Raw genomic sequence first — 14,713 nt, 5'->3', positions numbered from 1 at the left:
TCCTGTAACTCAGAATTTTGCCTGCGGACCTTTTTAAAAGTGGAATTTTGCTTGGTTGGCGTGGGAGACATTCCGTGTCCACTTACAGTAAAAACATTTGCAAATATTGGGCGTGTATAAAAGAGTTAAGCAGGGGGTGGGGGGTGGTATTGGCATTACATTGACTGTTTACTTTACCTTTTTTTTTTTTCTTTGTACTTTCCACATCTAGACAGGGTGTGATCATGATCTGTGTTTGTACTGGAATGTGTTGTATTAGGTGGTAACATACTGGAATTACGTTATCAATACTGACCGCAGCAGTTCAACTATGGGGCTCCATTATACTGTAGCTGCAGAACGAGTTTAGTCCTGTATTAACCTTAAGATTACTTTACTGCTGTCTGTTTCTCCTCCTATTACCTATTTCTGATACTTTTTGTTACATTACTTGCTATACTGTATTTTCTAATAAATTAATGGTTATATATTTCCTGATTCAGTGTATATATATATATATATATATATATATATATATATATATATATATGACAAAATCAACAACTTAGTGTCCAACTAGTTCTAGAGGAGGTACTGCACCATATGATTTATGCTTTTATGGCAGAACTCCTATCTAAGCTCTTGTATATTTTGGACTAGGATAGGGAAATCCAAAGGGGGAATTTTTTTCTTCCTCACAAGCACATATTGTGCTTCACCTCTATTTTAAGGCTGTGCTCACATGCAGCTTTTTGATTTTGAACCCCCAAATGTCTGAAAATTTCAGAAAATTTTCAACTTTTTTTTATTTTTTTAAACTTATTTAATTTTGGGTAAATAGAAAAATAATATATACCTATTTAGCCACGCTCCTCCGCTGGTTCCCTGCAGCTCCAGTTCCTGGTTTTCTCTCTTCGTCCCGCTTCAGAGAAGAGCGGTGGGTGCAAGCCCTGCATGGTCAGGCAATCGTTGGACACATAGGAGTCCTGTATTGGTCAGTGATTGGCCTAGCCAGCAGGTCCTGCATAAACCTGGAGGACCGGACAGAGCCAAATCCGAGCTGCAGGGAACCAGTGGGAAAGTAAGGCTAGGTAAGTATAAGTTTTTTTTTTTTTCTATTTTTCTACCACCCCAGCAACCCATTAACGTTTTAGTAAACACTGGATAACCGTATACAAAACAGGCTATACTTAGGATAGACAGGATAAAGAAGCCAAGGAAAGATGGGAAAAATCTCCAAAAGGCATCAAATTACAGATTAGACATTCTTATAATATGTCAACAAAAGTTACATTTTATTTCCATCATTTACACTTTCAAAATAACAGAAAACAAAAAAAATTGCATCTGGAAAAGTTTGGGCACCCTGCAGAGTTAATATCTTGTACTGCCCCCTTTGGCAAGTATCACAGCTTGTAAACACTTTTGGTAGCCAGCCAAGAGTCTTTCAATTCTTGTTTGAGGTATCTTTGCCCATTCTTCCAAAAGTCTTCCAGTTCTTTGAGATTTCTGGGCTGTCTGTCATGCACTGCTCTTTTAAGGTCTATCCATAGATTTTCAATTATGTTGAGGTCAGGAGATTGTGAAGGCCATGGCAAAACCTTCAGTTTACGCCTCTTGATGTAATCCCCCGTGTATTTCGAGGTGTGTTTAGGACCATTATCCATTTGTAGAAGCCATCCTCTCTTTAACTTCCGCTTTTTCACAGATGGCATCAAGTTAGCATCCAAAATTTGCTGAAATTTTATTGAATCAATTTTTCCTTCTACTCGTGAGATGTTCCCAGTGCCACTGGCTGCAATACAACCCCAAAGCATGATTGTTCCACCCCCATGCTTAACAATTGGACAGATGTTCTTTTCATTAAATTTTGTTCCTCTTCTTCTCCAAACGTACCTTTGCTCATTCCGGCCAAAAAGTTTAATTTTAACCTCATCGGTCCACAGAACTTGTTTCCAAAATGCATCAGGCTTGTCTATATGTTCATTTGCAAAGTTCACATGCTGATTTTGGTGGTGAGGACGTAGAAGAGGTTTTCTTCTGATGACTCTTCCATGAAGACCATATTTGTACAAGTATCTCTTTATAGTGGAATAGTGTTCCACAACTCCAGTGTCTGCCAGATCTTTCTGGAGGGATTGTGCAGTCAAATGTGGGTTTTGAATTGATTTTCTCAGAATCCTGCGAGCTTTTCTGTCTGACATTTTTCTTGGTCTTCCAGATCTTGCTTTAACTTTCACTGTTCCTGATGACTGCCATTCCTTAATTACACTCTGAACAGAGGATATTGACATCTGAAATTTTTTTGCTATCTTCTTATAGCCTTCTCCAGCTTTGTGAGCGTCAACTATTTTCAGTTTCAGATTTCTAGACAACTGCTTAGAAGAACCCATGGTGCTGATTGTTGGGGCAAGGTCAGATGAGTCTGGGCATTTAAAACCTTTGAGATTGACATCACCTGGTCTTCCCAGATGATGATTGAGAACAATCCATGACACTGGCAGGTCTCAGCTTTGCAAAGGGGGCAGTGCATGCTATAAATTCTGCAGGGCCAATCTTTTGTAGACACCATTTTTTTGTTTTCTGTTATTTTGAAAGCGTAAATGATGGAAATAAAATCTAACTTTTGTTGACCTATTATAAGAATGTCTAATCTATAATTTGATGCCTTTTGGAGATTTTTCCATCTTTCCTTGGCTTTTTTTATGCACATTAATACAAATTTTTACCTGGGGTGCCCAAACTTTTGATCCCCATTGTATGTGTGCTGCTGATAGGACTTAAGGGAAAATATTCATGTTTTGTCCGTATTATGTCTCAAAATATGACAAAGAATTACAGTATGTGTGAACTTAGCCTAGATCAGATGTATGTCAGGGAGTCCCAGATGTGTACATCCGATGCATACCTATGGCAGATGCTGACATTTCTCATATACTGGACAAGTAACTACGGTATTGATCAGATGCATTCAGAGGATAGCTACTTAAATCCAATGACTCATGGGTAATGACTTCTCTGATTGTAGTCTTTAACTTTCCCTGTCTGTTATATCTGACCTAGACCGGCATGACAACTTCTTCCAGCTATGATGCCACTGCTTATATGTCCCATATGTCAATTGCAATGCACCCATGGCAGCCTTATGGTCCAATGAGGTGTATACAGTTAAGTGTCTCACATAAGACGAAGGACAGAAGATCTGGTGCATGTTCCCCTGGTGTCTGTAGCCACTGCCCACAAGTGTATAGGCAACAAAAAACGTGGATCTGGGTTAGGGCCAAAGTTTTCAGTGATTTTTTTTCTAATCTATCAAAGCCTATTCCAGCAGATATCAAGAAACCATATCAGCTGTCTCCTCCACCTACTGTCAGCCCTGTAGAATGTAAGCCCCCATGGGCAGGGCCTTTTAGGTCAGTCTGTCCTTTACTTTTCCAGGTTCACAGTACTGCGTCATGTATTTTAGGCCCTATAATATGTCCAGCACTCTAGAAATAAGGGCGCTATAAAAATAAATAATATCAACAATACTATTATTATTTAAAGCCATGCTGACACAAAGGGTCTATTTACACGGCAGAATTTCCGCTTGGGGAATTCTGCCTCAAATCAAAGCACATAGACGTCTATGGGATTCCGCACTCCCATTCACACTTCTGAATTTCCGCGGAATTCCGCAAGTGAAAAATTCAGAAGTGTGAATAGTATTGTGGAATCCCATAGAAATCTGTGGGCTTTCATTTGAGGCAGAATTCTGCAAGCACAAATTCTGCCCTGTGAATAGACCCAGAGTGTATTTGTGAGTTGGTTTTGCCACAGCAGTATCCACATCGCCTTCCATTCTTTGGTTGAATTGATGGACGTGCCTTTTTTTTTCAATTGTACTATGTAGGTATGTGTTTTTCACTTAGGTAAGACTGTTTTTGTTTGTTTGTTGCTTGCCTTTAGCAGATCGTATACCCCAGGGATAGGCAACCTTAGTGGGGCAGAGATCTACCGTAGTAATAGAGAAGTTTCTGAAGATTTATGTCTCATAATATAATGTCCTTCTTTAACCAAGAAGAGAAGCTACCATACCTAGGTCACAAACTGTACCTACAAGGGGCTAACTATTTTGTGGAAAGACATAGTACATTATAAGCATCTTCTTGCAGAAAATGAGAAGGAAAAGATGTGTTAGGCAGTTTAATAACAGAAATGGCCCCTAGTAAATCCTCATGACCATATATTAGTTTGTTATCCTTAACAGGTCCATCCTAGAAATTAAAAGCTGCCCTGGCACACAGACCCCATTAGCCCACACATATATAGCTCTTTCTCCCTATTTCTCCGAGCACACACAATGTTTGGCCAAGCGTTTATATGTTCTGAATAGAGAGAGCGCTGTTACACTTCCTTGGTGGTGGGAAAGGATTGCACGGTTAAGATTGTCTATTCCGCCTCCATACACATTAGATGGTTGGCCAAACCCACTAAAATAGACAGGTAATGATGACACCTTTAATGTATGGGGCCCTCACTCCTCTTACAAATGTTATGACTTAATCTGCAACTTCGTGTTACTATTTCCATTGTGAAATTGCTGGTGACAAATCACTTTACAAGAGGATATGGTAACAAACAGTTGTCAATTTATTCATACACTTCCTGGGGGAAAAATGTTAACATAAAAACATTCCTCCGGAATTATAATCATCAGAGAAATACAAAGGACAAGACACCAGCTCCTCTATAAATCCAGTGACTCACAGGTGACGTCTTCTCTTATGTAAACGTAGGAGATTTACCAAAACCTGTGTAGATACCCCATAGCAACTGATCAGATCGCTTCTTTCATTTTTAAGTTCTCTTCTGAAAAATTAAAGAAGCTGTGGTGTCCTGGTACCGTATTGCATACCGTACCTAGTGTGGTGGTCCCCAAAGTCAGAGTAACTACGATCAGGTAGGGTCCCCCAGGTGGGACAGCCCCTAGTCACCTCTTATCTACTCTAATTCTACACTCTTAATATATGTATATATTTAATAATAATGTATATTTAATATAATGTATAGTACTAACCTTGTTTAGCGTCGCAGGACCTTCGGTCATGTGACCATGTTAATATCCCCTATGGTATGTTGGAGGACCTTTGAGGTTCTTGGGTCACGTGTTACTCATAATCCTTTGTAATGGTGATTGACCCAAGTATTGGACCAATTAGCACTAGTCCAGCCCCTGCCCATATAAGGGAGCTGCAGCCAATTATCGCTCTCTTGGGTTGCTGCTCTCGTGGATGCCAGACTAGCAGGACGGATCTGCGCAACTTGCAAAGACACGCTAGGCCTGAAAACCTACTGGCCTCAGCGGAACTTAAACCGTGAGTTCTAAACTACCCCCTGCTAAAGCTAGCGTGACTACTGGACCGCAACTAAATCCCCTAAATCCAGTGGAACAGTGCATATTATCCTAAAGACTCTCTAAATTGCTAAAGTCCCAACCTTTGTCAATCTCCAAAGAAAGCTTGCATGTATAGCAACTGTTTCGGTTATGAGGCTTGCATAAAATCTTCAGTAAAAGTTACAATTGTTTCAGCAAACTCTCCGGTTGTGGACATTCCATTATTATCTACCTCCCTATCGCTCTTGGGAAGGGTGGTGGTAGGACAAGCATTACTGAGGAGCCCTCACCCTGGCATCACAAATAGCAAGGGCTAACAAGCACCCTTTAGTCACCGCACAGCTACACTCCCCATACCCTACTCCCCCAGGCTATCACATAGCTATCTGATTGGTTACTATAGGCATCTGCACCACTCTTCCTCTAAGCAGGTTTTAATAAATCTCTTCCCGATGTCTCCTTCTTTCTTCTTCTTCCAGTCCAGACCTCCATGATGACTGGAGAGTTTGTGAAACTCTTCATCCCCTTACTTCTGAAACCATCTTTAGTCTCTACAGTAAATCAAATAAGACCCAAGACAAGACCAATAAACCTATCCGTCCTCTAGACCAGTGGTCTTCAACCTTCGGACCTCCAGATGTTGCAAAACTACAACTCCCAGCATGCCCGGACAGCCGTTGGCTGTCCGGGCATGCTGGGAGTTGTAGTTTTGCAACATCTGGAGGTCCGAAGGTTGAAGACCACTGCTCTAGACCCTGATGAGATATTGGATAGTATTAATCTCCATTTGACTCTTAGTCCTATACAAATTACAGGATTTATGTATTGGGCCTCCCGATTCTGGCCCGACAGATGATGTCAGGGGGAGAAGGATTGATCAAGCTGAATTTCTGCTGGATCCTTTTGTTCTTGGGAAGATACAAAACAACATTTCTGCAAATTCCTAAAAAATTTTTTTTACTTTAGTTTTTTTTTTTTTTTTTTTTCCGTTCTATGTTTCCAGTCATATTTACTGCCATTAATTGCATGAGGCTATGTTTGTTTTTTAGCCATTTATGGTTCAGGAACCTACCCATAATAATGTATTGGTACATGGCCTTACACTGTTGCAATTCTTCACCATTTCCATGTTTCTCTTTGCTGTCAGTAAATAGCAATAACCTTTGATTTAGTGTTTTTAAAATACAGTTGTGCTCTCACACAGCTGCAGTATGTTACAATGTTTTAGCGCTGTGAGCCTGAAGTGTAGGCAATTTAAACCGACAAAGGATTGTCAAGACTTGTACAGTGTAACAACCCCCCCAGTTGTGAACAAGGTTGTTTGCTACCATTCCTTACAACATTCCACAACACTCGTGTTCTTGAAGATGTTTCTCTATATATATATATATATATATATATATATATATATATATATATATATATATATATATATACGTGTTGGATGTATCAGGACAATACAGATTGTCTAAAACTGTTGCTACACACACGGCGCCAATTCACGAGCCACTGATTAAGAGTAATTTAGGACATTTTCTACCAACAACTCATTTTCTACACGAGCCAATGTAAGTTTATTTGCTTTTAATATTATGTTAGAAGCGTCCTTTATAGTCATCATGGGTGTGTACCGTACCAGCCTGATCTAAGCGGGTAGGACATACCAAACTCTGTGTGAAAGTGGCCGGAGAATGACTTGTATAACCTCACATATTGTCTTCCCTCTCTATTCACTGGGTCTTCATGGGATACTGACCAATGGATAGTTTCTCAGATCCAACAAATGCTGGATTAAATGTATTGTAATACGTATAGCTATTGGATAACATTATATATGTATATTTTTTTCCTTTTTTACCTCTTTATGGTAGGAGAAGTACCCATGGGACCATTTATCACCAGGGCAGTTTTGTATAATAGGGGAGAAGATGGGAAGGTAGGGAATAATCCCTTGGCTCCCCATGGAGTTGCCAAGAGAATACAGGTTCTTTTGATGTCATACAGTTTCGTAACTATATGTTTTTATAGGGTTACAATTGCCTCTAAATAAAACCCAATAGCCATTGTTTTAGGTTAGGACACATAGGAAGACTGATGTGATGGATGTTACTACATCAGAAAGGCGTCTTCCACTGTCTATTGATAGTATAGAGATTTCTATAAATGCTGCCTATAAGGGGTGCTTAGGAGTTAGTTATAACGAACTTCTCCAGTTAGGTAGTATGGATGGTTTGTGATCACTAGTACGTTACAGTTGTAGACTTGAAAGAAAGATATGCAAAGCAGCTCTCTTAGGCCACCTTTTGGAGGTATAAAGGGCCCCCCCTATCTCTCCCACCTCACCGCTTCTGGACAAAGCAGTGGCGTTGGAGGGTGAGGTGGGGGAGCTTGGGATCCTTGGTCAGCACTTTCTTTATTATTATTGACATTTGAGGACTGTCATTTGTATCTCTTTGCACCATTGTTCCCTTTTGGGCGTTTTTTTTAACTTCCGTTCACTGCCATACTGATGCACTTTATTAACTCCTTATGCCCAATGCCATTTGCTGCTATATTACATATACTGCCAGTTTTTTAGTGCAATAACAACATATGCACTTTAATGCTATTTGCTGCTATATTATATATATATAATGTCAGTCTGTTGAGTGAAATAATAACTATGTGCACTTTAATTTAGTCTTTTATGCTGTTATAGTCATTGCACTGTTATATATATATATATGCGCATTATTAACTGACTTTTGTGCCACTATCGACCATCAGCACCAATTGGCATTTATTATGTGAACACATGACTCAATATTTTTTGATTATTTATAGAGATACTAACATAAAGGCTGTCATATTTATTGTTATAACTATCATGTATATTTTTGTATGTAATTCTTGACATCAATCATGTTATGTGATCCTAGCTCCCCCATCAAATTTTAATATGTCTATTAATTGTGTTTATGTTTTTATAGTTATTTTTGGTTGCATTATCTACTAATAAAAGTGAATTTTAATATAGTTATACTGTGTGGTTTTTCGTTTATTAGCTTAATTATCTTGGGGGATATATATTGTTATGTAAGCTATTGTTGATATTTGAGGAATTTGTCCTAACTTTTTTTGGTTATACCTTTTTGGAGGTAGCCTTTCTTTCAACCAATGTTTGGGTTACTTTAAGATGCCCAAGAACATGACTGGGGATTTAATTAGCTATGCCTGACAATTTTTCCCAGAAGCAGAAGTGGCCAATCTGTAGACAACTGTTTTGAATTCTTGCCATTTATCAGTACAGAGCAGGGTGCTGACTGGCTACAGAGAGTCCTGTCTGATAGGGCTGGAGCAATAATGTTTCTCCCTGAGGAGAGCATCAAACCGGCTTGTGGAGACTTATAGGCCATCCATGCTTTACTAAGAACTCTGGGAAGAAGAATATGCAAAGTAGCTCTTTGGTGCCAATATTGTTGCTACTACAAAATTATTATTATTTTTTTTTTTTTTATGACCTTCAGCTGTCGGGACATGATGGGTATTGTAGTTGGTATGCAAAGTAGCCCTACACTGGAAGGAAGAGAGCTTGTTCTCTGCTGCTACCTTTTGGTGGGAAGCTGAAGAACCCCAAAACAGTAAACCCCTCTTTGTTAAAGGGGTTATCCACCATAAGGGGATTTTAGTAGTACATACCTGCCAGAACTGTGTATTTCCTGTTGAATTTCATTCTCTAAACTACACATCCCATAGTTCCATAGTTTGTATGAGGTCACTTTCCTCCCTCCCACACATCAGCCAGCCCATCCATTGAAACACACCTGTGATCCCTTCAGTGCAATAGATCAGTGTTTTCTAATCAAGGTGCCTACAGCTGTTGAAAAGTGATCTACCTCCCACCCAGCGGTCGCTCCACCCATTAAAGCAGGACAGACTCCCTCTGATCACCCGACTAGTGATGTCATTATGCTGTTAAAACTAAATATTGGGGCGACAGACACATAGGAATTGTGAGAAAACTGTCACACACAGGTACAGACACTATATTCTGAACTACACTAACTTTACAGCCCCTGTAGCATAGTCAAATAAAAAAATTCCTTGAATACCCCTTTAACTACTTTCTCTGGTGAAGCATTGACTTATAGGGTTGCAGCCTCCAACTATCTGTTGTCCTTCTGGTTGAAAGCTACTTTGCCCATTGGCCTGGAAGACTTTACACTTTATTTGGCTCTCTGCTAAAGGAGGAACTCTAACCTATGCTTCAGAATTTCTGACAGCAATGGGCAATGACCAGCTGTGTCCTCTTGGTCCATTCACAAAAACTGTGCTGATAGCTGTTATAGGTGTTCGTAAAGTCGTAGACTACAGCTTTAACCCATATTGCAACTGGAGCTAAGCAGTTGTACAAAAGTCATGGTGATGGATAGCTTCAGAATCACATGATCCTGGGGGGGAAGGATCTCCAGACTAAGTATAATATTTTCATTCTGACATCATATCTTTATTACTCCATTCTATCTACGTTAGACCTTTTGTAGAGTAACTTGTGTTAGTACGACATCCCTCTATGGGTCCTTATGGAAGGAGATTGTCTACATCATCTGTACTATATAAGTACATCACTTCTAACCCCTCTCCATCTTGATTTTTTCAGATTCCGAAGAAACATGCCATGAATTCACAGATCTAAACTTACCTCATGCCATTGTTGGGACTGATCTTCACCTGCAATTGTTAATATACACAAGAGACAATGCAAACTGTGCAGGGGACCTTAACAAAGAGAATACCACGGCTTTCGAGAAGTATTGGGATGCTTCCAGAAAGACTATTTTTATCACTCATGGGTACAGACCGACCGGGTCTCCTCCGGTGTGGATAGATGAAATTGTACAAAAACTGCTCTCTGCCGGTGATTTCAATATAATCGTAGTGGATTGGAACCGAGGAGCCACAACTCTCATCTATCACAGTGCTGCCGGGAAATGCAGGAAAGTTGCGGAAATATTGAAAGATCACATTGATAAAATGTTGGTAAGAGAACGTGCTGAACCATAATGGTTACCTTATATTCTGCTATTGTGGTGCTGGGGTGTTGCAATGGTCTAGCAGGGTCTGGTGGTATTAACCCTGTGGGGTAAGGTGTTATTAACGCCTGATTAGTCATGACACCAGGATGTGGTTGTTTTGGTATAAGGCCCTGCCGACATCTAACCCAGAGATGGCAGGCAATAAAGGAATGTTCACAGCAGGAATTGTGAGAATAACTGGAACTTTTACTTGAAATTCTTATTAAACAGTCTTTACAGTTATGCAGTTTCTCTAGAGGCAACCGGGATGCAGGCTTGCTGGGATTTATAGTATTGAGATGATTTATACAGGACACTGTGCTACTAATATTATTCTTGTGTTGAGTAGTAGTCACTAGAATTGAACATAGAGCTTGATAACTTGAAGTGGCTGCAGGTTCTTTAGGCTTTGGCCTAGATGAGATGAATTTAGATAGTACAGGTATTGTGCTTTCTTATGAATCCAGGATTTAAGAAAGAGAGAGGGAGGGAGGGAGGGAGGGAGGGAGAGAGAGAGAGAGAGAGAGAGAGATTAGAGACTACAGCCCCTTATATAGTAGGGGGGCTGGACTAAAGCCCATTGGTTGCTAAGCCTGTGGTTCCTGTGCCCATGGCACTCTGGGTAGGGTCACATGACTAACCTCTATACATTTGTACAACTTTATTTATAATGAACAATATGTACACAACACATTTACAATGCATTAACAGAAGGTGAGCAAGGGGTGAGCCCCGCAGGAGAGCCCTATGGACTGCAGGGACTCTTCCGGAGGGGACCTAGAGATGGTACAGGACCATGACCTGTACCAGGACACCACACTATGCTTTCTATTTCTATGAATATTTTCACTTTGATAAAAAAAAAAAAAAAATTATGAATGCTGGATACTTACTAGGTGGAAGGCTAAGGTGGAATTCCGCAGAACATCTTCCATGGAAATCCCAATTTCACCATCTGTAGAAACATTGAACTGTTGAATGTTTGTTCGGATTATGATCAGAAATGCATTGCCGCCTATAGAGACAGAGCATTTGAGAGATCCTAGCTTCACCAAAGCATCCAAATATGCGAAATGCCCGCCTGCATTTTCCAGGCAGACCCCCCCCCCCATTTTCAGTCATTTGAACATGGCCTAAAGCTGACATAATTTGGCACCTTATTTGAGTAGAAAATATCTTACAGTTGTCTTGTCACTAGAGGACAATAGGCCAGGGGTACCAAGCAGCTGATAATAGACGTGCAACATTTAGGCAACACCTACAAAAATGACAGCTCACTCGACCAGATAAAATGTATATTTAACATAGTTACAGTAAATTAATAAAAACTATTAAAACAGAAGCTAAGCAAGTGCAACATGACAATCACATGTTACCATACATATAACAAAAAAAAAACACGAATTATTAATTATTGACCCATTTCCATTGTGAAGTAAAAAATACTAAGCTTAAGTGCCAAAATAACAAGTGTATAGGAGTAGTAAATGATTTGAGGCATTTAGACCACAGATGCTGCACCTCGACGCAAGTTTCACTGGCTATGCTTCTTCAGGGTGTGTGGGCAGTTAAAACTCCTGGGTTGCGATGAACAGGACAGTTGTAGACATTTTCTGCATATGCTGTCAACAGTGGTGTTTGCCTCCATGTCTCCCCTTTGTGTCACCATGTTTCACATAATATCTGTGCTGTTTGGCCAAGGATGGAACAAGTTTTCTGCATACAAAAACCTTTTCCCATTAAATGGCACCCACATTCTGTTTTTAGTGCAACCACAGAGGATTTTATTTTCCCAGGCTTGCTGTCTCTTATTACCCAGATTGGTGTTTCCTAACCAGTGTTCCTCCAGCTGTTGCAAAACAACAACTCCCAGCATTCCCTGGGAGTTGTAGTTTTGCAACAGCTGGAGGCACACCAGTTGGGAAACCCGACCCAGATTGTACCCTGCCCAGTTTCCCCTACAGTTGTGCATTATGACATATATATATATATATATATATATATATATATATATATCTATATATATCTATATATATAATATATATCTATATATATATCTCACATTACATGTATGTCTGATCATAGGCTCTGGCCTATAGGACTACCACAAGGGTCTTTTTACACCCTTGGGCAATCCAATGTGACCAGCGAAGGCAATTTAGCAATTGTTGTTAACTAAGGGTCTTCTCCAGTTCTTTGTATAGATCCAGTACCCCTAATAATCTGTTATCGCTACCAATTTCCAAACATGCTATAAAAGTATAATATATTTACAGAATTTTTGTTGATTGGATAAGTGTTATGGATCATTTGATCGTTGTGGAGGCACAAAGACCTTTTGGGCCATCCTATTGATCTTGCTGCTCACCAGGAATGATTTCCAGTACTTCAAAATAGTTACTTTCAAACCTGGTATCATTGAGGAATGATAAAGGGGTTATCCACAATAAAGTGACTTTATTATTTGCCTGCCAGACAGTAATGGACATTAGGAAGGCTCCGTGCTTGTCTTGAGGCTAAATCTGCTACTTTATTTTTGTAAAATTGCTGTTGGAGTTCCTTTCTGCCAACTACAAGTCCCAGGATCCCTTATTTGTAAGTGTAAGGTCACATTTCTCCCTCCTGCACATCAGCCACCCCACCCATTGAAGCACACCTGGGACAATTTCCTGAAGCCCTGTGGAAATTGATTCCCCCCCCTCTCACCCAGTAGTCGCTCCACCCATTGAAATACAGACAGGCTCCCTTTCAACACCTTGACTCTTGATGTAATGTATCAGGCTGCACTGCAACCTGGGAAAAGCTGAGACAACACTTCTTTTTGTATGCTGCTAAAAATAAACATTGGGGCAAAAATCACACAAGGATTGCGAGACCAGCCATCAAACACAGGTACAAACACTATATTATGAACTACACTAACTTTACAGCCCCTGGAGCACAGTCAAATTAAAAAAATCGCGTAATACCCCTTTAAATCCCCCCCCCTCCCCCATTCATGTCACGTTTTACAGCACTTGTATCTTCAAACCCAAAATGACATGAGTTGTAGGGGTTTTGTCAGATCACGGTCTGAATATTTTGCGTAGTCCTGTGATCAGTGTACATTTGGTTGATACCAGACTTGAATCTTCTTGCATTTTCACTGACAGAAACTTGACTCGATATGACATCTCTAACTCTCATATTATGCAATAGGCCGTGAGTATTGAATGAATTGCTCACAACAGAGTTTCCTTGTGCTACCACTCGATGAGTTTTGGTCTGTCTGCTCACGCTATGTGGTCATCCTGCTGTGAAATCCTCCGGTTATTTTTAGATGCAGGAATTCTGTGAACCTTCTATTCGGCTGCTTGAGAAAACTAAAAAAGGTTGATATTCTGTAAAATAACAGAATTTTTAACTACTGTTGATATATATATATATATATATATATATATATATATATATATATATATAATATATTTATTGTGTGTGTGAAGGGGTCTCGTTTCACAAGGCAGGCAGAATAGGAGATGTCTAGGAAATCGGTGGGGGTCAGACAACTGAGCACCCCCCCCCCCCCCCCAACTGGTTTCAAGAGCACAGGGTGGGATAAATCGTAGTAGGTGAAGCATTTTCTACACCTTTTTTGTGTGCTGGTAATGTGTAGGAGCACCAAATTTATTAAATGGTTGCAGGGCATTTGATACATTTTGTGCAGGTCACATTTACTGAAAGTTTACTTTACACAAACATCAAAAAGCTAAGCTAAGGGTTGGTGTATTTTCAGGCATTCTCGGACTTGGTGAGAGTCTCAGCAGTGTGGGGGGGCCTCACTTCTTCCTATTGAAAATACCTTTTATGCTGGAATGTACAAAGCCTACAATGCTACGGGGCCTCTGTAAGATTTGGTGCCTGGGTACCTTCAAAAGCTTGTTTGTCCAACAGATTTTGAAGGTACCTGGGCAGATTACATACTGAGGTAATAGGATGATCTCTCTTTATTTTTATTTTTATTTGTCAAATTCTGTAGCATACTGGCAGATGACTATTATGTTCCATCTGCTCTGTATGTGCAGAGGTGTTATCTAACCCCCGAAAGCAACGCTTCTAATGGAGACCATTTTTTTTTAAAATCACAATCTGTCCCTTTCGAATACCACAAAAGAAGGCAGCTATCGGCCATTATTTTGAGCTGCCATTTATTTTTATTTTTTTGGTCAATGTTTTGTACTGTATTTGACGAGTTGTGCCAAATGGCAACAATGAAAGTGTAGAATAGGCAACAGATCACAAAAGAAATGATCGTCGATTGTCCTTT

The 14,713-nt window shown here is 39.9% G+C and overlaps 1 protein-coding gene across 1 annotated transcript in view; it reads left to right on the top strand.

Annotated features, from left to right (window-relative positions):
- The window catches only part of LIPI (lipase I), an 80,230-nt gene that overhangs the window by 13,538 nt on the left and 51,979 nt on the right, over window positions 1-14,713 (top strand). Inside the window, exon 2 of the mRNA XM_056559381.1 lies at window positions 9,996-10,375. Within this exon, the coding sequence (XP_056415356.1) occupies window positions 9,996-10,375 (380 nt within the window). The remainder of the gene's footprint in view (window positions 1-9,995; window positions 10,376-14,713) is intronic.

The sequence above is a fragment of the Hyla sarda genome, chromosome 2 (assembly GCF_029499605.1).
Source record: "Hyla sarda isolate aHylSar1 chromosome 2, aHylSar1.hap1, whole genome shotgun sequence".
NCBI classification, from domain to species: domain Eukaryota; kingdom Metazoa; phylum Chordata; class Amphibia; order Anura; family Hylidae; genus Hyla; species Hyla sarda.
Note: the sequence above shows the minus strand (reverse complement) of the source record. Positions and strands in the feature narration are given on the sequence as shown.